A 24,368-nucleotide genomic window follows, 5' to 3' on the forward strand; every position below is an offset into this window, starting at 1 on the left:
TTTGCACATGGTGGCTAAAAAGGTCTATCTTGATTTCATCAGTCCACAGGACTTGTTTCCAAAATGCATCAGGCTTATTTAGATGTTCATTTGCAAACTTCAGATGCTGAATTTTGTGGCTAGGATGCAGGAACGGTTTTCTTCTGATGACTCTTCCATGAAGATCATGTGTGTTCAGGTGTCGCTGCATAGTAGAACAGTGCACCACCACTCCAGGGTCTGCTAAATCTTTCTGAAGGTCTTTTGTAGTCAAACAGGGGGTTTTATTTGCCTTTCTAGCAATCCAACGAGCAGTTCTTTCAGAAAGTTTTCTTCATCTTCCAGACCTCACCTTGATCTCCACTGTTTCTGTTAATTGCCATTTCTTAATAACATTACAATCTGAGGAAACAGCGACCTGAAAACACTTTGCTATGTTCTTGTAGCCTTCTCCTGCTTTGTGAGCATCAATTATTTTATTATTCAGAATGCGAGGGAGTTGCTTCGAGGAGCCCATGGCTGTTGATTTTAGGGACAAGTTTGAGGAGTCAGAGAATTTATACAGCTTTGAAATCTGCATCATCTGACCTTTCCTAATGAAGAATTTGAACAAGCCACAGCTCAATAAGCTAATTAAGGTCTGGAACCTTGGTAAAAGTTACCTGAGAACTCAAATGTATTGGGGTGCCCAAACTTTCGCATGGTGTTTCTTTTCTTTTTTCACTCTCCAATTATACAAAACAAAAATAATACACAAATCTTGCAGAAAACGCTGAAAAGAAATGTGTCGTCTTTACCTTTATGCCTTTTGGTGATCTGTTCATCTTCTGCTCACTTAACTATTCACAGTAACAGACATTTTCAGTAAGGGTGCCCAAACTTTTGCATGCCACTGTATATGCACCCTAGGTTCCCCTACCTTCATCCCAGAAAGAATCAAAATCAGTGAAGAATTGAGGGAGAAGAAGTGATTTCTGTGGAAACTGCTCATTAGGGTTTAATTACTCCATATCTTCATTATTAATTGTAATTATGCAAATTTGGGTGAAAGCTATATGCACTCCAGGCAGACCTACCTTCCTGCCAAAAAGAATAAAAGTTGGTGAAGAACTGAGAGAGAAGAAGTGATTTTTGTGAAATGTGGACGACGCCAGACGGACTACAGACGAGAAACAACACATGATGTTATAAGCTCATCACCTTTTGGCCGGATGAGCTAATAACAGTTGTGCTGTTGAATTCAAATAATCAAAGGCCAATTTTAATGGTGTGATGCAGAATTCCTGTTACAATCTGTTTAATATTCAGGGACGTCTATGAAACAGGAATCTCTATCCTGATCTTAATAAGAAACCACAGTGCTTTCTGTTGTAAAAACTTTTCCAGCTTTACTTGTGGCACTGACACTGGAGACTCCTTACAGAACTACTATCAGAGTTGCTGTTATTAAAAAAAAAAAATCCTTCTGACCAATCAGAATTCAACAGTGCTGTGGTGTAAGTACTTATATCATAGTATAATGAAACACTGAGTACAACTAATATTGAGGAATTTTAAGCCTATATTTGTCACATGTCCATTACAACATGGTGAAATTCTTTCTCTGCATTTAATCCATTTGGGGACTTGAACACACACATACCCAGAGCAGTGGGCAGCTGTGGGTTTGATGGCTTGCTCAAGGGCACCTCAGTCATGAAGTGATGACAAAGGAGGGGAAAGTACTGTTCATTCGCTACCCCTCCCACACCCACCCACATTTTCCTGCTGGTCCAGGGAATCGAACCGGTGACCATACCTGTCAACTTTGAGGTTTGAAAAAAAGGGATATTTCCCAGATTTTTAACTCAAAATAAGGGAAAATTTCGGAAAGTCGAAATTTCCGAAAATTTTGGAAAGTCGGTAATCGAACTGACTTTTCTTCACAAAATTAAATTCGTCCTGCCATTTGGGCAAGTAGCGGCAATACACCTTTTTTGGTTTTGCCTCGCTCCTTTCTTTATTCATGTCTCTAGTCTTGCAGTCTACTGAAACTCGCTCCCTGAGGACAGTGCTTGAAGTGGAAAAAAAGAAGTGCAGGAACCCTGATTTTCTGACAATGCCATCCCGGTCATTCAAATAAGTTCAAATCAAGTTCAAATTTTTTAATTGAAAACTTCACAGTTTTTGTATTGCCTTCACGCATTTTGCAAAACTTGGCTCATCTTTTCATCTGTTGTTGTGCTACAGTATTTGTTGTTTGAACAGATGTGTTTTCACAATGACTCTCTGAGATATTATTTTTGAACGAAGTGTCTTAGTTTGTAGACAGCTGGAGTAAAAACAAATCAGAACTAAGAACCACAACCATATTGTCAAGTTGTGGATGATTTTCCCCAGTTTTGTGCCCCAACTTCAAAAGAGCTTTGGTCACACAAGGAACACTCAGTTTTTCCCCTTTTTTGTTTTTTATTGAAGTTCAAAGGTGATGAAGGGGTTGATTAGGGCTTGATTAGGTTGATAACCTTAAGAACAACAGAAAAACATTGCATCATATTAAGTTTAAACTAACAAAAACAAGTCATCACAACATTACTTTAAGTTTCAAAAATAAAAAAATGAGTAATTAGTGCACGTATTGCACTAAAAGAAAAGCAAAAGAAGGTTTAACACCTTTAAGTTTACTAATCACATACATAAACACCTTTAAGTTTAACTAAGTTCACTAATCACCAAAGCGCTCTCACGGTGCGCTCGCTGGATGCGACCCAGCGCACGGAAAGGACGCGGCCAATAACAAGGCGCTGCTCAACGCGCTGCGCACAGCTGCTTAGCTCGCGCTGATTTTTTGGCGAAGCGTGATAAAGGCTGTACAGCTTGTCGAAGAAGATCTTAAAGTTGTTCATGCCATTGATCTGCTTTAAAACATCCCCAACTGCTAATTCAAGCCTGTGGTTGAGGCAGTGCCAGACAAACAAATGGGGAAACTTCGCACACAACTGCGCTGCCACTCCGGTGAAAATAAAGAAGTGCAGGAACGCAGTTCCGGTGCGTTCCGGCCCACTTCAAGCCCTGCCTGAGGAAAGAATTACGACCATCTTTTAGTTTTGTGAGAAGTTCCGAGCAGTGACCTTGGTCAGACTAGCGCTATGGTTCTGACAGTCTTCTTCACAGACATGCAATTAAAATCAATGTGTAATTACTAGACTGCCACCTGCTGTACTGGAGAGGGCGGGGATGTGAATTGATGGCCCGACTTCCTGCTGTAAACTCCTGTCAGAGGCGCCTACCAACTTTTTTATATTGTGAAAATACGGGACTTTTATATAATGTGAAAATACGGGATATTTTTGGGAAAATAAAAAAACGGGAAGACAGCGGGAAATAAGTCAAAATAAGGGATTTCCCGGGAAAAACGGGAGGGTTGACAGGTATGCCGGTGACCTTTTTAGCCCCAAAGCTGCTTCTCTTCTCCATTTATGACTTTACATAGACTTTAAGCTCATTTAAGGAATGCTTTGAGTCTCATCTCATCTCATTATCTCTAGCCGCTTTATCCTGTTCTACAGGGTCGCAGGCAAGCTGGAGCCTATCCCAGCTGACTACGGGCGAAAGGCGGGGTACACCCTGGACAAGTCGCCAGGTCATCACAGGGCTGACACATAGACACAGACAACCATTCACACTCACATTCACACCTACGGTCAATTTAGAGTCACCAGTTAACCTAACCTGCATGTCTTTGGACTGTGGGGGAAACCGGAGCACCTGGAGGAAACCCACGCGGACACGGGGAGAACATGCAAACTCCACACAGAAAGGCCCTCGCCGGCCCCGGGGCTCAAACCCAGGACCTTCTTACTGTGAGGCGACAGCGCTAACCACTACACCACCGTGCCGCCCATGCTTTGAGTCATTTTTTTTTAATCACACAAATGCTACCACTGACCACAGACCAAAACCTTACCATTACCATTTGCATTAATATGTTCTGTTATTTCTTGGCCTGGTTAGTTTCTTAGTCAATTCAAACCTTCATTTATTTTGACACTTTTTTTTTACAGACTGCAAAGTGCTGTATATGGGGTTGATATCAACTTTTCCAAATACACTGACTTTTTTTTTTTGTCAAAATAAAACGCACACTAAACAAATTTAATCTAGTATACCGGATTAAAACCTTTTACATAAAAACCGAATAAATAATTTAATCTGGACCAAATATAAATATGCCTGAATATTTAGTATACACAGAAATAAATTGTATTTCTGTACGATTAAGTATTACATTTACAAATTAATCTACAGTACTGTGCAAAAGTCTGAGGCACATGTAAAGAAATGCTGTAGACCAAAAATGGCTTAAAACATAATGAAATGAAATGTTTCAACATTTAAAAAAATAATTTAAACAGCAGTAAGCGATAAGAAATGAAATTAAATGAAACAAAGTCAATATTTGGTGTGAGACGACCCTTTGCTTTGAAAAAAAAAATAGTAGTCTCAGGTACAATGAGTGCAGTTTTATGCGGAAATGATCTGTAGGTTTTACTGAGCGTCTTCCAGAACCAGCCCCAGTTCTTCTGGACACTTTGACTGTCACACTCGCTTCTTCATTTTGCACCAAAACCCCCTTCATTACGTTTTCTTTTTTAGTCCTAAAAGTGGTCTTTTGTGTAATATTCTGCTCAGATACAAACTTCTTTTTCTGTAGCATTTAACTTTGTGCTGGAAAACGAACATTTGGACTCTCAAATGTTTTGTACTGTTTTGACTCGATAATGTAGAATTCATAAAATAGAAATCTATAACAGAGTTTGTATGAAAAGTAATAGGGTGCCTAAGACTTTTGCACGGTACTGTAGGTTTAAAGTACATTTAAACAGTTTATTTGTCTCCTACTGTACTTCTCTGTAGGTGAAATATTTGGAGACTCACCTCTTTTTGAGTAAACCGCTGAAGTCCAGCTCTCCTGCATCACCTGTGTCTAAGCTACTGCAGCGGGAAACCACCAGCAACAAAAACAGTGAGCATAAACACACTAGAGCTGACAGTTTCATTACTATACCAGTTTTATCGCTGTTAGTGTAAAATTCTGTGTAGGATACACTAATCATAAAATAAATAAATAAAAATGGAATTTAGAAATGTAGCAGACACGAAGCATGCTTAAGCATAATATGGATACACATATTATACTGAAACTGGCGAACAAGTCATTAGTGTGTCCATCCATCCATCCATCCATCCATCATCTGTAGCCGCTTATCCTGTTCTACAGGGTCGCAGGCAAGCTGGAGCCTATCCCAGCTGACTATGGGCGAAAGGCGGGGTACACCCTGGACAAGTCACCAGATCATCACAGGGCTGACACATAGACACAGACAACCATTCACACCCACATTCACACCTACGGTCAATTTAGAGTCACCAGTTAACCTAACCTGCATGTCTTTGGACTGTGGGGGAAACCGGAGCACCCGGAGGAAACCCACGGGGAGAACATGCAAACTCCACACAGAAAGGCCCTTGTCGGCCGCTGGGCTCGAACCCAGGACCTTCTTGCTGTGAGGCAACAGTGCTACATTAGTGTGTCCTTGTGAACCAAATAAAGTGATCATTCATGTCGGCTTCATTATGAAACCTTGCACTCTTAACGCAGAGCAAATCCATTTCTTGCTTTGAGAAAGCTTTTAAATTATGAACATCAAAGTTGAAAGCTCAGATCTTGATGTAGAAGCAAAGTTACTTCAAACCCAGAAGCTGATCAGACACCTCTGAACTTTATCAAAAGCCTGGGTACAGCTGTTATAGCAGGGCAGCTCGCACTAATCTCGGCTCTGAGTTTTCATTTTGAGGATACTCCATGTCTGTGTGTGTGTGTGTGAGTAATAAGACGGCTGATGAGCACTTCACTACACACTGCGCAGTGTTTGTCTTAAAGATCATCTTGCAAGGGTGGGGGGCATGCTAAGGAGAATTAATTTGTGCAACTGACACCACTGATTTTCACAACGTGTCAGTCACAGTGAAGAGATCCTTCCACGGGAAGTTGGAACTGTACATTTATGTGTGCATGGTTTCATTTTAGAGCGAGCATTAACAAAGCTTCGAAGCTTTGTATTGGATTACAAGCATTTTTGTTCTTTTATGATGATCTGGTCCACGTCAAGGGTCATGCACTATTTTACCCGAATCAGTCTCTCAGTCACTGGAACTGCACTTGTAAAGGATCAGTGGACAGGGAAACAATATTCATTTAACCTTCTAAAACTAATTGTATGCCAAAAAGGAGGGCTGGATGTCTGTTTCTACAAGGAATAAAGATGAAAAGTGAGACAGAGAATGTGAGCGAGAGAGAGAATTCAAGGCATTCTAAGAGGGTGACTCACAAAGTAAAAGGAACATAGATCAGTTATATGAGTCAGCTCTCTTTCAATGTTCTCAGACAGGCAGTGAGATAAAAGTGAAGAACAAGAAAGCGATTGAAGGATTGAGGGGGGGAAATCAAAGGAAGTGAATATTAAAAACCAAAACACCCTCCTTTTGGTGAGAAATCAAGCTCATTTTCCCATGAGCTTTAAGTGCATGAATATGCCCTCTGCCATTGCAACAAACCCCATTAGCTACCTGCCCGTTGCTGACATCCTCTTCTTACCGCCTGAAGTTATACTCCTGAGTGATCAGTACGTCCAAGTAATGAGATGATTAAACATGTCTTCTCTTTGATATCATGCTTTACAGAAACCCAAATAGCACTAATCATGCAACATCAACTCACAAAGCCACGTTAGGAAAAAAGGGCCACTCACGTGCGTCTGAATGCAGCACGGATATCAAACCCCTCCACTGTTCGAGCCTCTGTGAGGAAATTAAAGACATAGCAATCAGTGTACTCAGAGTTATAGACTTTACACTCTGGTCCACAATGTTTTGTGGACATTTATTTGCTTTACTTACAATAACAGCATCTTCTCCGAGTGAACTCTCACATATCTAACAATACTGTCAGCTCTCAGATTAACCTCCCACACTAGATTTAAGTTACTATCAGGTTCTTTTCATTGCACTTCTGTAATACTGATGAGATGACAATTACGGCAGCAAATAATCAACAATTATTCCATGAAATCGAGCAGTACATGAGCTCATAGCCAACGAGGCATGTAGCACCAAGTTGGCTATAAGCCATGTATGACGAGATTGACTGGAATAACTGTTTTATTCTATCCACATTCACTGGCTTTTGAGAAACAGAGCATTTTTATTTTTTGCAAATTCGATAAATAAAAACTTTATACAAAACGTCCGACAAAATCATTTCCGCTTAGGCGGACTTCTTAAAAACCCATCGATGGCTCCATGAATTGACTTTAGTGTTGTTTTTTGTAGAAAGTGCCGTCTTGCTGTCATGTCGAGGTATAGAACAGATTTAGACATTTATTTAATTCTTCCTTGGACATTTCAGTTCTGTAATTTTCAAACTTCTTTCAGCTTTTGAACCAGTCTAAAAAAAAAATCAGCAAATTTTAATGCTTGAAGATGAAGCATGTAAACAAACCGGCAAAATGACAGGAGCAATTTGTGAAAATGATATAATAATAATTCTTGAAAAATAAAAAAATATGTTCTTACCATTAAATACTTTTATTCTATATTTTGTTGCTTTTTTTGAGGTTTTGTTTTCGAGTAGAGTTTTTATTTCATCCTTGTTTGGTTCAACAACAGGCTTCGCCATTTTGTTTTTCTCTAGTCACGGTATATGAGCTGATATCCTAGTAGTAGAGTAGCCAATCAGAGCGTGCAGTTGCTCATATCGCGTGAATGTGGATAGAATAATAATAATTACATCCTCAGAAGACATTTTGTACAATTCCTTCATTTAATTTAATTCACCAAGTCTTGAATATACAAATTTTCCTTGGACTTGTATTAATATGCCTCTGACAATTATCAGTTATACACAGCAAAGCCAGACTTACAAAATATTCATCCTTGACATGCTTCTACAGTGACATATTTCTACAAGAAAGGCCCCCAAGTTCCCAAAATGGATATGTACTGCAGATTTATTTCTCTACCAGAATGCTATTGTATTGATGCTCACCATGCACAATCAACTCAAAATTACAGCTGTCAAACTTGTCCCTGGATGACACTTCACATCGATATCCTCCTGCAAAATTAACTTTGGCTTCAACGATGTGCATCTCAAATGTATACACCTGTGAAATGACAGTGTGACAGTTTACAGTTTAATTCGATAAACCGTTACACAGTCGTTTTTATGTGTACAATTCAGAGAAGTCCAAACATATCAGCATTTCAAATGTTAGATTTAATTTCTTTCATTCTTTAATTTCATTATAATTATTCTCTTCCAATTCTAATTTGGCCTCATTTTCTATCAAATTTGCTTCAGAAATGAAAGGGTGACTGTCCTGAAAACATTAAAATTGAGTTATCCGGGGACGTCGTGGCTCAGGTGGATAAGGTGCCATACCATAAATCCGGGGACCCGGGTTCGATTCCGACCCGAAGGTCATTTCCCGAGCCCTCCCTGTCTCTCTCTCTCCTGCTCATTTCCTGTCTCTACACTGTCCTATCCAATAAAGGTGAAAAAAGCCCAAAAAAATCTTTAAAAAAAAATTGAGTTATCCAATGAGATTTGTTCGTCTGTTGTCTCTCGGCTGAGAAGAGTTTAGAGCTGCTCACTCATTGGTTAGGACTTCACTGCCGGGACAGAAGGCCATGGCAGTGTGTGTTTATGTATGAAGTGACCAATGAATTAACCAATCAGATTTTCATTTATAGTGAGAGGGACAAAAAATTTATCGCCCTTGGCCTTCTTGAAGGTCAACGCGAGCTTAACCGCAAGTCGGCGCCGTCAGCGCAGCAGTGAAGTCACCTTCCAGCCGGTGTAGTGTTAGCGAATGCTAATAAAGCAGTCAAGCCAGTGCTATCGAGAGCAAGTGGCACAGGCTAACGACCAAGAAACTATCTCCAGACTCTTCTCCCATGCACGCTCACCACAGTATTTTTCACTCAGACTTGAGTATTCATTTCCCGATGTAATTTACTGAGTTACTTTTAAAATCAACATCAACAGCTACACACAACAGAGCGACCTGGCAGCCTGCCACTAATCCCCTTGCAAAATCCTTTGCCCTATTGCTTTTTTGGTGTGTCTGGCTAAGTTTTGGCTGAGCTCAAGTCCCAGCTCTAATAGTAACGGTTCACCACTGCATACAATAATCAGAACATCTTAACTATCTGAAAAATTATTTGAAGTTTCATTTATTGTAACCACATATTAATCAATTTAGAGACCTGATAGTAGTTCAAATGGTTAAGATCTCCGCTAAAATGATAGTAACAGTTAAAAGTTTGGACAGCCCTACTCATTCATAGGTTTTCCTGTGTTTTGACTGTTTTCTACATTGTCGAAAAATACTGAAGACATCAAAACTATGAAATAACATCTGCAACATATATGGAATTATGGGGTAAACAAAAAAATAATTAAAAAAATAGGCTTCATATTTTAGATTCTTCAAAGTCATCAACCTTGTTGATGATTTGCTCGCTATTGGTGTTATCTTAACCAGCTTCATGAGGTAGTCACCTGGAATGCTTTTCAATTAACAGGTGCCTCGTCAAAAGGTAATTAGTAGATGAGGTTTTTTGCCATCTTAATGCATTTGAGACCATCAGACAGTAAACATTAAATAATAAAAATACAGTAAATAGTCCTGTTCCACAACTGTAGCAATCCATATTATGTCAAGAACCGCTCAAGTAAGTAAAAAGAAACGACATCCATCATTACTTTAAGACATGAAGTGATTTTTAATTAATAAAAATAAAGAAAAAACATTGAATCAGAAGGTGTGTCCAAACTTTTGACTGGTACTGTATATCAGTTCAGAAGTTTGTATCTGCATTTATGAATGCGAATTTTAATCATTTTAATCATCTTTTGCCACCAACCTTTTGCAAAACTTTGGGTGCTTGTTTTCAGACATGAAACAAAGGATGCAGAATTTTGCAGTTTCATCTTTTGCGCTTAATATTTTGAATATATTAAAAATAATTAGTAGGAAACATATCTAGGACTGCTATAGGCCATTACATAGCAAAGGTCATTTGCACACCTTGGTGTTGCGGTCATAATGCTCTTTCAGCTGCAGGTGTTTTCCTGACTTGCTGGCTAAATCCATCCATTTTCCTTTGAACCATCTGACCGCAGGCTTCTTCAGCAGGGACTCAGTACACACTTTTGCTACAAAAGTGATGTTCTCACCTGTGGATCAATAGATAGAGGTCTTTTTTTTTAATCCTAGCCCATACTGTTTTTACTACACCCTCATCAATATGACCCTCATGACTTGGAAATGGCCAACAGTCTTGTTGGCTCAGTAACTTCATGTCCTGCACATTCTTCATATATTTGGTCATTTTGCCAATTTTCAAATAGCTAGCTGTTCCCTATGACACAACACCTACCCAACAAAGGAGACTGAAGATAAGCACATACTGTACTTCCTCTGAAACATGTAACACCAAATCATTTCAAAATACAGCTCATACTAAGTCACACTGGAGCTATCTGCTCTCTTCTGCATGCATGAGGTCACAGAGTCCCAACATTAGCAAGTGCAGCCTTGATTCACAGGGAGATAGTATGCCCTCCCACCCAGGCATCCATCCATCCATTATCCATAACCGCTTATCCTGTGCAAGGTCTTGGGCAAGCTGGAGCCTATCCCAGCTGACTATGGGTGAAAGGCAGGATACACCCTGGACAAGTCACCAGATCATCGCAGGGCGGACACATAGAGACAAACAACCATTCACACCTATGGTCAATTTAAAGCCACCGATTAGCCTAACCTGCATGTCTTTGGACTGTAGGGGAAACCGGAGCACCCGGAGGAAACCCACACAGACAAAGGGAGAACATGCAAACTCCACACAGAAAGGCCCCCGTCAGACCCTGGGCTCAAACCCAGAACTTTCTTGCTGTGAGGCAACAGTGCTAACCACTACACCACCATGCTTCCCTCCCACCCACAGAGCACAGCTACTTTTGGATTCCCAGCCATGTAATGTTTGAGATTCAATCTCCAAAACATGGGGTGAATTCTTTCCTGTTGCTCCCAAGGGGGCTTTTGGGCCTGTGGTACCAGCTGGAAAAATCCTATGTAAAGATCCTTTTAAAAATGCCTGTGAAAGTCTATGATCTTATGAGGTGTGACACTGTGCAAAGAAATGCACACTATATACAGTAGGTTTGTACATGCAGTCTCAATCATGGTTATCCTATGGCTGAAACTGGCCATGACTCACCCACAGTCACCTCCCCACTCTGAGGTTTTTCTGAAAAGAGTCCGGTAAGGTCCTGCCTCGTGTCGGGAGGCTGGTTTTCTGAAAGAGAAAAAGGTGTGAGAAAACTTTATTAGTAGTATTAGAAGATGTATAGATAATAAAAATAGCGGTGTACTACTTTGTTAGTTTGTTAGAAATTAAACTTGATTTACCATCATGAGCTCCATCATGAGGGTCTGGGGCATGATTGTTGGTCTCTGAAGTTTGGGCAGGAGGTTCAGAGGGAGCAGGGTCTTTTGCAGGAACATCTGCTGGGGGGTTGGATGGCGCGTCAGCAGGGGGCGCTGCTTCGGGTGGAGTCTTTACTCCTGCTTCAGCTTTAGCCTTTGCTGGAGAACATTATAAAGAATATCATCACCTGCTCTGAACTTTGTCAGTGATGGCTAATCTGAAGTGTCTTGGACTAAAGTAGATAACTGAAGAAATCAAAGTACACTGGGGTAATAAAAATAAATAAATAAAAATAGCTGCTTCAATAGTTTTCATTGATTTATTGTATTAAAGTGTCCTCAGTTGGTTTTAATACAAGCTCAGAACACAGAGACCTTCTCAGAAATTCTGCCTATCTGCAATACCATTGACATAGCTTCAAATAAACTGATAGCTAGGCTTGATGACTGTTAAATAAAGCCAGGCTTCTAAGTATTTATTCCCCAAATATCTCTTCTGTATTTTGGACTCTATGATTATCAGTTTTTCCATGAAAGCTCTTGCTTCTTGCTGTCAAGAGCCTCTCAGGGAAGCAATCTCCAGAGCCAAAGGTCATCAAGGTTTGGACTGAGCTGCTGTGAAAAAAGGCCTGTTATTAATAGCTCAGCTAAGGGAAGGGCAGAAAGGAAAAAAAGAAGAGTTTGGTCGAAGGGTTGTTGTGTGTCTGAAGTTGGATCAGAATCATGCTGGAAGTGATTGAATATTAATATAATGACAAACAAAAACATGATGTAGTGCTAATTCAGAAGAGTGATACTCATGTCAGATAAGTGGGATCACACCATGTGGCAGTGCAAAGGGATGTAATAAAGGTGTTGGGTGATCATCCAAAGTCAAGAGCTGGCACAATCAAACAGTGACGTAATGGTGCAAAGAGGACTGAAGTGTGGTCAGGATGCAAAAGTGAGCACAAGTTCTGACCCACCCTCTGTTTGTTTGATCTTTAGCTCAAATTTTACTTTTGAGCCTCCAGATATAACCACGTATCCTGTTGCATCTTCAGGCACAGCATCTCTTATGGTGAGCGAGTGCTTGTTGCCTTCTGCTGATATTGTGTATTTGTCGCTTCCTGTTATGTCTTTGGTACCCCTCTGCCATCTTACTTTAGCGTCTTCCTTCTCAGTCTGTGCTTCGAATACCACCGTGGCCCCAACCTCAGCAATCTGACTTTTTGGTTTCTTGGTGAAGGCAGATACTGAGGACGACAAGGATCATGAAGGGGAAAGAAGTATAACGGTTCACTTGGTGCATGAATTACTGCTAATAGGTCATGTCAAATTTCTTAAAATTAACTTCTTCATAAAAGCCGAAATGACAGATACCATGAAAGCAAAAGTCTCCCTGGGCAAGGGATCAGCAGATTTGTTATTACAAATAATAGCTTGAGCATCAGTGGGCCATCCATGACTGAAGCAAAGCATCCTTCAGAAACAGTGAAAGTACTTAATGGCCTGCTGTAATTAAGTAAATTTAATAATGAAAAGAGGAGGATAAGATGAACAATACAGCCACGGTAAGTTTACAATGTAGTGTGTTCTGTATGGCTTAAATTAATACAAGATTCATGGAAAGATTTAAATGAACGCATTGATTCATGCTTTGCCTGTGTGGATGTCTGAGCTCGCTCATTTGTCTTCTATCGTCTGGCCTAGACCCCGAAGCCGCCGCCAGGCGCCGCTAAAACCGCCATTTAGAATTTGAGCCGCCGCCAGCCAATAATTTTGTAAGCCAATTTGAGCCGCTATCTAATAAAATTTGGCTGAGCCACTAAGAATTGTGTACATCAAATAATGGGTTTATCCACAGCATGAGCTACAAGAAAAGTGACACAAACATGATCAACTGTACACACTAGTAGTAACACAATAGAGACGTATAGGCATACACTGTAGAGATTTAGAACTGATATCACAGCACAGAGAGCCACCACAAGCTTGCCGCTGTGACTACCTGTCTGGCTTCCCGCCCCTCACACCGTTACCACGATACACTGCCGGGGAACCCGGGAACCCACCCAGAGCATCAATCGACTCCGATATCGACGAGATGGCTGCATTCTTTGCCGCTGCTGAGGGAAAGTGTAAAGGTATTTTTTTGTTTGTTTGTTTGTTTGTTTGATTCACATACTTCGAGATTGATTAAAAAAAAAAGTACTCCACCACTCTACTTTCATCATAGTAAGATAGCTGCCAGTCCTTCACTGGTCATTGCTAGTGAGAGTAGATAGCTAGATGCCTTCCTCGAACAATCCAGATTAGCTTATTATTAGCATTGAACTACAATCTTGCTAGATTTATATTTACAATGAAGTAAGAGACCAGGGGACCTGTGGTAATTTGCTATTTATTCCCCCCATTTGTTTGATCCGTTCGCCCGGATATATGCCACACAGTGACGTCCAGTATCAGCCATTTGTAGCCATAAACATTTTGGTGGCTGCAGCAGCCATTAAGGTTTTGGCTGAGTCGGCTAGCCAGCCAATAATTTCATCAGCCAGCCATTATCCTGAAAACAAACGGCTTCGGGGTCTAGTCTGGCCAATCCACTCGTAGAAACTGAAACAGTGTTAATGTTAACAAAAAAGAAAAAAGTTAAGAAACAACAAATTTCATCTCTGAGCTTGAGACCTGAATTAGGATTTTCTCATTTTCATATGCAAACTCAGAGCTTCACTCTTGTCCATCTCTAAAACAGACATCAAGCCTGTCTGGATTGGTTTAGTTTATGTTGGATTATAGTAATCTACCAATCCTGCAATGAGCCTGAAAGGTATTTCAGGCTCATTGCAGGATTGGTAGATTACTATAATCCAACATAAACTAAACCAATCCAGAAACACTTGAATGATCAACAATAAAGAATAAAGGATGGTAAATTGAAAAGTAATTGAAAATTGAAGTATTATGTGGACTCTAAATTGACCGTAGATGTGAGTGTGAGTGTGAATGGTTATCTGTGTCTATGTGTCAGCCCTGTGATGACCTGGCGACTTGTCCAGGGTGTACCCCGCCTTTCGCCCGTAGTCAGCTGGGATAGGCTCCAGCTTGCCTGCGACCCTGTAGAACAGGATAAAGCGGCTAGAGATAATGAGATGAGATGAGTATTATGTCTTTGAAGTCTGACGTATCCAGAGTCCCTAAATGGTAGCAACTATAAGATTTTAAGACACATCATTGGTTTAGTTCATGTTTCTCCACAGTAATGTTTTCCCATAGGACTTGTTTTAGGGCGGCATGGTGGTGTAGTGGTTAGCGCTGTCGCCTCACAGCAAGAAGGTCCGGGTTCGAGCCCCGTGGCCGGCGAGGGCCTTTCTGTGCAGAGTTTGCATGTTGTCCGCGTGGGTTTCCTCCGGGTGCTCCGGTTTCCCCCACAGTCCAAAGACATGCAGGTTAGGTTAACTGGTGACTCTAAATTGAGCGTAGGTGTGAATGTGAGTGTGAATGGTTGTCTGTGTCTATGTGTCAGCCCTGTGATGACCTGGCGACTTGTCCAGGGTGTACCCCGCCTTTCGCCCATAGTCAGCTGGGATAGGCTCCAGCTTGCCTGTGACCCTGTAGAACAGGATAAAGTGGCTAGAGATGATGAGATGAGACTTGTTTTACTGTTTTCTCCAATTAACTTGAACTTACTGATGTTCACACCCCCTTCTCCTACAACAGATTCATAACAAACCCCATTATACACCAGTCAGCCATAACATTATGGCCACTGACGAGTGAAGTCAGTAATTAACAATTATTCCACGAAATCAAGTCATACATGAGCTGATAGTCGACGAGGCGCATAGCACTGAGTTGATTATACGCCATGTACGACGAGATTGAGTGGAATAACGGTTTTATTCTATCCACATTCACTGGATTTTGAGAAACAGAGCATTTTTATTTTTTGCAAATTCAATCAATAAAAACTTCATACAAAGCATCTGACAAAATCATTTCCGCTTAGAATGTAAACAAACTGGTGAAATGACAGTAGCAATTTGTGAAAATTGCTATAATTATTGATAAATAAAAAAAGATACGTTCGTACCATAAAATACTTTTATTCCGTATTTTGTTGGGTTTTTGGGTTTTTTTTGGTATTTTGTTTTCAATTAGAGTTTTTATTTTGTTCTCAGTTGGTTTGGCAACACGCTCTATCATTTTGTTTTTCTCTACTCACGGTATATGAGCTGATAGCCTAGTAGCCAATCAAAGCATATGATGATTGCTCGTATCCAGTGAACATGGATAGAATAACATTGATTCTCTCATTATAATAGTACCTTGTCAAGGAGTGGGATATACTAGGCAACAAGAGGACAGTCAGTTCCTGAAGTTGATGTGTTAGAAGCAGGAAAAATAGGCAAGTATAAGAATCTGAGTGACTTTGACAAGGGCTAAATTGTGATGGCTAGAAGACTGGGTCTGAGCATCTTGAAAATGGCACATCTTGTGGGGTGTTCCCAGTATGCAGTGGTTAGTACCTACCAAAATTGGTCCAGGGAAGGACAAGTGGTGAACAGGGTGCACTCTCAGTAAACAAAGTACCTCAGTGGGCCTTTAGGGGTACAATGGCTTGTCACTGAGACAGTACCCTCTAAGGTACTTATTTGCACCATTTATATACTTATTGGGATCATGTATGTACCTTTTTGACCCTGAAAATGTACACATCTCCAATAATGAGTTCTAGGTGGTACATTAGTGTAAATTTTACCTTGGGGGACAGAAATGGACTCCGACTGTACCCCTACTTCTAACAGTGTGGGTGTCGAAGGCTGATTGATTCGTATGGGGCATGAAGGCTAGCCCATATGGTCCAATCCCACAGAAGAGCTACTGTAGTACAAACTGATGAAAAAGAAACTTTTTCATTTCCAGGCCATATCATAAAAACTACTGAAGATATCTTCATGAAACTTTGTATGCATATCAAGCAACATGTGAATTGGTGCTTTTTGCTATTTTGGATTGTTGAAAAAAAAGTGTTTTTCAAATTTTTACATAAAAAAAATAGATTTTGACTTAGTTTCTAAGAACAATGTTCGTTTCCAGAGCATATATCCAAAACTATTCATGATATGGATTTGAAACTTGGTATACATGTTAACAAGGTGATGTAGATGTGCCTTTTAGAAACAGGTTCTGTCTGTCCGGCTGTCTGTCCAGTCACGTTTTCATTTCCGGGCCCTATCTTTAAAACTACTGAAGATATCTTCATGAACGTTTGTATACATATCAAGCAACATTTGAATTGGTGCCTTTTGCTATTTTGGATTTTTTGAAAAAAGTATTTTTCAAATTTTTACATAAATAGATTTTGACTTGGGGCGGCACGGTGGTGTAGTGGTTAGCGCTGTCGCCTCACAGCAAGAAGGTCCTGGGTTCGAGCCCCGGGGCCGGCGAGGGCCTTTCTGTGTGGAGTTTGCATGTTCTCCCCGTGTCCGCTTGGGTTTCCTCCGGGTGCTCCGGTTTCCCCCACAGTCCAAAGACATGCAGGTTAGGTTAACTGGTGACTCTAAATTGAGCGTAGGTGTGAATGTGAGTGTGAATGGTTGTCTGTGTCTATGTGTCAGCCCTGTGATGACCTGGCGACTTGTCCAGGGTGTACCCCGCCTTTCGCCCGTAGTCAGCTGGGATAGGCTCCAGCTTGCCTGCGACCCTGTAGAAGGATAAAGCGGCTAGAGATAATGAGATGAGAATGAGATTTTGACTTGGTTTCTAAGAGCAATGTTCATTTCCGGAGCATATATCCAAAACTATTCATGATACGGATTTGAAACTTGGTATACATGTTAACAAGGTGATATAGAAGTGACTTTTCATCCTAAGAAATTTGAGAAATTTTAATGTTCCATGTTTTCATGGAAACAATTTCAGACTTAGTCTCTCAGGTTAGTCTTAGGGGTAGGTTTTGTTTCCGGAGCAGAACTTGAAAACTATGAGTGGTATGGTCTTGAAAGTTGGTATATGTGTTGATTAAGTAATGTATATGTGCCTTTTGATACTAAGAAATGTGAGAAATTTTAATTTTTAGCTCACCTGGACCAAAGGTCTAGTGGGTTTATGCCAAGGGCTGCTGAGGTCAGTGTAAAGAGGTACGGTTGGGTTCCTGCAGCAGAACTTGGAAAAATATGACAATATCTTGAAACTTGGTACAGTATATAGGGTGGGGGATATAGTCTTTTTGTTAGTCTTGCTAAAGCTTGATTCATTTACAATTAATTTTCACCTCTACATGTTAGAAAACACATTACAAGATTTTGTATTAACTTAATAATGATTTATGGTTTATTTTTATACACTCAGTTTGCTTGCTCGAATGAGTAGCTTTGGACATATTTTAATTTCTAGAAAAAAAAGAGTACTTGGTTTGATTTTTGTTTTAATAAGTCTTTTTATGCTTTCATTGCTATAAGGCACATTTTAATAATAACGCTATAACTATAAAGTCATCCCTTAGTTACAGCTCTACAGTAAACATCAGTCCAATACTTTCAATCTTTCTTTTCACCAATATATGAGCCCCACTGTAAGGTGGAGCAGCAAAAAATTAGTTTATACTCATGATGTTCCTCCCCACGGAAATCTTTAGTAAAAGGCGAAAGATTTATACGAGCTGAAGAGAAACATGAGTTAAGTGATCTGCTGGTGAGTTAGTCTACAATTCTAATCAGAGAGACAGGTTACACAGTGACGGTAGGCTTGACATGATTATAATATTATAAAGTACACTATTATATTAACTTTAAGTTGTTCGTTGATAAATATTGCATTGAATCTGATCTTTACGGACTGTTTCAGCTCACTTAAGTTAACACATTTTGTACTTTTACACTTTCTGCCTGTTGATGCGTCGCGCGCTGTCCAATCAGAGGCGGCTAAATTTGCATATTACAGGAAGGATTTCTGGGATAGCATTGAGTTTACAGTTCAGTGGACCTCTAGTGGATCCATTTAGTTTGGCAACTTTATAGCATGTGATTTAGTGTGTTTACAGTGCATTGTGAATCAAATAATGGAGTTTTATACCAAGTTATTTAGCTCAGATTTGTTTGTATCAAAGATCATTTAGTTAATTTTCCTTTTTTTTAGTAATACCTGGAGCTCAAAATAATAGTTTTGGTTTTATAAGCTTTGTTTACTTCATGTAACAAACAAACTTCCTGAGAGACAGATTTCACAGTGATAAAATTCACCTAAAACATTTTATCTAACTTCATAATAAGTGTTTAATGTATATAAACATTTGATTTTATTCATTTCTCTTATTCAGTAAGTGAACCCTACTATTACGTAGAATAACAAAAAATTAGTTTGTACTCATGATGCTTTTTCCCACGGATATAATCAACACTCAGTAGCACCGACGTATATAATCTAATTCACTTCTTTTTTTTAACCAACAAATGAGCCCTACTGTTAAGCAGGACAATAAAAAATTAGTTTATACTCATGATGTTCCTCTCCACGGAAATCTTTAGTAAAAGGCGAAAGATTTATACGAGCTGAAGAGAAACATGAGTCAAGTGATCTGCTGGTGAGTTAGTCTACAATTCTAATCAGAGAGACAGGTTACACAGTGACGGTAGGCTTGACATTATTATAAAGTACGCTATTATATTAAATTTAAGTTGTTCGTTGATAAATATTGCATTGAATCTGATCTTTACCGACTTTTTCAGCTCACTTAACACATTTTGTACTTTGACACTTTCTGCCTGTTGATGCGTCGCGCTGTCCAAGCAGAGGCGGCCAAATGTGCATATTACAGGAAGGATTTCTGGGATAGCATTGAGTTTACAGTTCAGTGGACCTCTAGTGGATCCATTTAGTTTGGCAACTTTATAACGTGATTTAGTGTGTTTACAGTGCATTGTGAATCAAATAATGGAGTTTTATACCAAGAAGTTATTTAACTCAGATTTGTTTGTATCAAAGATCATTTAGTTAATTTCCCTTTTTTTTAATAATAGCTGGAGCTCAAAATAATAGTTTTGGTTTTATAAGCTTTGTTTACTTCATGTAACAAACAAGCATACTTCCTGAGAGATTTCACAGTGATAAAATTCACCTAAAACATTTTATAAACTACTTTTATCTAACTTCATAATAAGTGCTCAGTAATGTATATAAACATTTGATTTTCTTCATTTTTTTATTCAGTAAGTGAACCCTACTGTTACGTACAGTAACAAAAAATTAGTTTGTACTCATGATGCTTCTCCCCACGAATATAATCAATGCTCAGTAACACCAACATACATAAACTCCTAACTTAATTCTTTTATTAACCAGTAAATGTGCCCTACTGTTAAGTAGGACAGCAAAAAATTAGTTTATACTCATAATGTTCCTCTCCACGGAAATCTTTAGTAAAAGGCGAAAGATTTATACGAGCTGAAGAAAAACATGAGTCAAGTGATTTGGTGGTTGAGTTGGTCTACAATTCTAATCAGAGAGACAGGTTACACAGTGACGGTAGGCTTGACATGCTTGATTATAATATTATAAAGTACACTATTATATTAACTTTAAGTTGTTCGTTGATAAATATTGCATTGAATCTGATCTTTACGGACTGTTTCAGCTCACTTAAGTTAACACATTTTGTACTTTTACACTTTCTGCCTGTTGATGCGTCGCGCGCTGTCCAATCAGAGGCGGCCAAATTTGCATATTACAGGAAGGATTTCTGGGATAGCATTGAGTTTACAGTTCAGTGGACCTCTAACGCACATTGATAAAACTTGCTGAATTCGTGCTGAGTTTATCTCAAGAAGAAAAGAAATATATCACAATGGAAAAATAACTTCGTTCCGCCCGAATAAGTTCCAAATCTGTGCTCAAATCAGAATTTAAGGGAGTTGTACTCAATAACGTACAATATGACTCGGGTAGTCAATGACATGGACAGGCTTTAATTTTCAAACAAATTTTGCATACACTGTACACACACAATCTTGCCTATAAATACCCGGGGGAAATGATGGGAAAATTGTCATTATTGAAGATGCCACGCCTAAGCCAAAATCAACGTGAACAGGCCATCGGGATGTTGCGTGCCGGAAGTACACAGACAGAGGTCGCCCGGCACTTCGGTGTTCATCATTCGACCATTTCCCGTTTGAGTCAGCGTTACAGACAGACAGGGAGCACCAGGGATCGTCCACGCCCTGGTCAGCCTCGAGTCACGACGCCAGTTCAGGATCAGCACATCAGGCTAGCTCACCTCCGTGACAGATTCCTAAGGTCTATGCCACGACGAGTGAACGCCTTGTTGCAAGCAATCGGAGGTCATACACGATACTGAACCTGTAATTTCGTGAACATGGACCAACTGTCACTTTGAATTTTTTTATTGTGAATTAATTCTTGAGTTTGACAATAAATGTCCTTTATCGATGTGTGTGCATTACATACAATATCATAAATTTCAAATATATGCATGGATCTAAAGTGATATCGTGTTGAATTCCATTGTGCGTTTTTAAAGTTACTTAGTATAGTTTGGCAACTTTATAACGTGATTTAGTGTGTTTACAGTGCATTGTGAATCAAATAATGGAGTTTTATACCAAGTTATTTAACTCAGATTTGTTTGAATCAAAGATCATTTAGTTAATTTCCTTTTTTTTTTAGTAATAGCTGGAGCTCAAAATAATAGTTTTGGTTTTATAAGCTTTGTTTACTTAATGTAACAAACAAGCATACTTCCTGAGAGACAGATTTCACAGTGATAAAATTCACCTCAAACATTTTATAAACTGCTTTTATCTAACTTCATAATAAGTGTTTCGTAATAGCAACGTATATAAACATTCGATTTTCATTTTTTTATCTAGTAAGTGAACTCTACTGTTACGTAGAGTAGCAAAAAATTAGTTTGTACTCATAATGTTTTTTCCCACGGATGTACTCAGTAACGCCGATATACATAAACACCTAATTTGATTCTTTTTTTTTTTAACCAGTAAATGAGTCCTACCGTTAAGTAGAATAATAAAAAAATTAGTTTATACTCATGATGTTCCTCCCCACGGAAATCTTTAGTAAAAGGCGAAAGATTTATACGAGCTGAAGAGAAACATGAGTGAAGTGATCTGCTAGTGAGTTAGTCTACAATTCTAATCAGAGAGACAGGTTACACAGTGACGGTAGGCTTGACATGCTTGATTATAATATTATAAAGTACACTATTATATTAACTTTAAGTTGTTCGTTGATAAATATTGCATTGAATCTGATCTTTACCGACTTTTTCAGCTCACTTAACACATTTTGTACTTTGACACTTTCTGCCTGTTGATGCGTCGCGCTGTCCAATCAGAGGCGGCCAAATTTGCATATTACAGGAAGGATTTCTGGGATAGCATTGAGTTTACAGTTCAGTGGACCTCTAGTGGATCCATTTAGTTTAGCAACTTTATAACATCATATGTGATTGTGTGTTTACAGTGCATTGTGAAACAAACAACGGAATTTTATACCAGGTTATTTAGCTGAGATTTGTTTGTATCAATCGTTTGGAAATCGTTTGTACTTGATTTCCATTCTTTTTTTCTTAGTAATAAAGGGAGCTCAAAATAAGTTATATAAGCTTTATTTACTGTAACAATTAAAAATAAAACACTTTCTGAAAAATAAATTACACTGGATTTAGTCATTTTAAGCATACATTCAATAATCCCTTAATGTATAATCTTTTTTTAACCAGTAAATGAGCCCTACTGTTAAGTAGAGCAACAAAAAATTAGTTTATACTCATAGTGTTCCTCCCCACGGAAATCTTTAGTAAAAGGCGAAAGATTTATACGAGCTGAAGAGAAACATGAGTGCTGATTAGAGTGGCTGGAAAATCCACAAAGCCGATGAAACAGACATATGACTCAAGGACGGTAAGCGTGCTAAGCAATTACACAGAAAAACATTATACTATTTTATTTGACACTATACTGTTAAAAATAATAACAATCACTATTTTAAATACCCAAAAAAAATCTTTTACTATTTCAATATTTTAAACCTGCAATGTAGACCCACTTAACGCAAGGCATGCCGGGTAGCAAGGTCAAGAATAACCAATCATAGAAGGTGAAAACGTGCGAGGGCGGTGCTTTAGAAACTGAACGCGGAAACCACAATAACACTTGTAGCTTGTTTGCTAATCGGGTATGGAAACTGACTACGCTGTACCGTGTTTTCAGTCACGCTGTTTTTTTCTAGACGCTCTTTTTCCTGCTATTTTTTTAAGAACGAATCGTTTAAAACTTGGAGAACACATCTGGAGAAATTAAAGCTGCGGTTTTAAAGCCAGTCGTGGCTTTACTGTGTATACACGGGGGTTTACGGTAACCAACAGACGCTTGGCAAGTTTTTAAATATATATATATTTTTTCAATAAATTTCTTCAAATTGGACATTTTGTGAGAGGGAAGAATACTGTGTCCAGTAATTAATAAGAAAAGGTGCAAATCAACCTTTTAGAATCAACATTTTTACGAAGACGAGCTGTAGCTTTTATTTTTCCTCAAGCTCCTGGGTGTTTACCGTAAAACCCGATATATACTCGCACTAGTGTTTCTTGCTCTGGCTTGACCATTGTTAGGTTTCACTTGAAAAGGGGGAAAAAAGAATTCACACAGTTTGCAATAATAATAATAATAATAATAATGAGGACGTATCTCATTATGACTTTGTATTTCATAATTATGAGATGCTAGGATATAAATGACATAATTATGACTTGTATCATAATGACTTACTATTTCATAACAATGAGAAAATTTTCTCAAAAATATGACTTACTATCTCATAATTGAGATCGTAAGTCATTATTATGAGACCCTAAGTCATAATTATGCGATAGGATCTCATTATTATAACAAACAGTCATGAGAATATTATGAGATATTATTATTATAAGATATTAAGTCATTATTAGGCGGCACAGTGGTGTAGTGGTTAGCGCTGTCGCCTCACAGCAAGAAGGTTCTGGGTTCGAGCCCAGCAGCCGACAAGGGCCTTTCTGTGAGGAGTTTGCATGTTCTCCCCGTGTCCGCGTGGGTTTCCTCCGGGTGCTCCGGTTTCCCCCACAAAGACATGCAGGTTAGGTTAACTGGTGACTCTAAATTGACTGTAGGTGTGAATGTGAGTGTGAATGGTTGTGTGTCTCAGCCCTGCGATGACCTGGCGACTTGTCCAGGGTGTACCCCGCCTCTCGCCCATAGTCAGCTGGGTGAGAGGCGGGGTAACAATCCAGCTTGCCCGCTCCAGCTTGCCCGCGACCCTGATAAGCGGCTACAGATAATGGATGGATGGATGGAAATCATTATTATGAGAACATAAGTCACAATAATAATAAGAAACCTCCTTGTTATTATGGTGGCGGAAATGGGGTTCCATAGGCTTTAGATACATCGACTGTTATTTTTTAGTTGTATCCTATAAAAGATGCTGGAAAAGTCGAAAATATGATAACGTTTATAATTTTAGACACTCTTGACACAATCTGCAGTTACCTATCTAGTTGAGCGACATGAGCATTTGTAATATTGTAGTCTTAGGTATCTACAGATATTTAGATTTGTATAAGCTTAAGGATCACATGTTAATTATAAAGATTAATATTTTTTCTTTTAAGGTTTAATGGCCTGTCTAATGGATCTGTATGGAGTTGTACAGTGAACAGGCTGTCTGTCCATTTTACCACTAAAACAGCCTGAACTTCCCTGTATTGTGTCACATGCAGGCCTGTTCAAATATAGAAAGCACAGCATATGCTGTCCATTAATACATTCACTTGAAGCACAGCACTGTGACCGAGCT

General features: G+C 39.1%; 1 protein-coding gene and 5 non-coding genes across 6 annotated transcripts in view; all 6 read right to left on the reverse strand.

The window, feature by feature from the left end:
- mybpc3 (myosin binding protein C3) overlaps window positions 1-24,368 on the reverse strand; it is a 96,915-nt gene that overhangs the window by 63,662 nt on the left and 8,885 nt on the right. Inside the window, exons 2-8 of the mRNA XM_060911635.1 lie at window positions 11,499-11,675; window positions 11,308-11,385; window positions 10,113-10,261; window positions 8,066-8,183; window positions 6,771-6,819; window positions 4,897-4,953; window positions 2,245-2,247 (exon numbers count right to left, since the gene is read on the reverse strand). Of these exons, the coding sequence (XP_060767618.1) occupies window positions 2,245-2,247; window positions 4,897-4,953; window positions 6,771-6,819; window positions 8,066-8,183; window positions 10,113-10,261; window positions 11,308-11,385; window positions 11,499-11,675 (631 nt within the window). The remainder of the gene's footprint in view (window positions 1-2,244; window positions 2,248-4,896; window positions 4,954-6,770; window positions 6,820-8,065; window positions 8,184-10,112; window positions 10,262-11,307; window positions 11,386-11,498; window positions 11,676-24,368) is intronic.
- On the reverse strand, window positions 18,064-18,178 carry LOC132875329 (U5 spliceosomal RNA). The gene has a single exon (XR_009651796.1). It is a non-coding gene; the product is annotated as a U5 spliceosomal RNA (small nuclear RNA).
- LOC132875332 (U5 spliceosomal RNA) lies at window positions 18,953-19,067 on the reverse strand. The gene has a single exon (XR_009651799.1). It is a non-coding gene; the product is annotated as a U5 spliceosomal RNA (small nuclear RNA).
- LOC132875330 (U5 spliceosomal RNA) lies at window positions 19,845-19,960 on the reverse strand. Its single transcript, XR_009651797.1, has one exon. It is a non-coding gene; the product is annotated as a U5 spliceosomal RNA (small nuclear RNA).
- LOC132875333 (U5 spliceosomal RNA) lies at window positions 21,522-21,637 on the reverse strand. The gene has a single exon (XR_009651800.1). It is a non-coding gene; the product is annotated as a U5 spliceosomal RNA (small nuclear RNA).
- On the reverse strand, window positions 22,264-22,378 carry LOC132875331 (U5 spliceosomal RNA). The gene has a single exon (XR_009651798.1). It is a non-coding gene; the product is annotated as a U5 spliceosomal RNA (small nuclear RNA).

The sequence above is a fragment of the Neoarius graeffei genome, chromosome 27, assembly GCF_027579695.1.
Source record: "Neoarius graeffei isolate fNeoGra1 chromosome 27, fNeoGra1.pri, whole genome shotgun sequence".
NCBI lineage: Eukaryota > Metazoa > Chordata > Actinopteri > Siluriformes > Ariidae > Neoarius > Neoarius graeffei.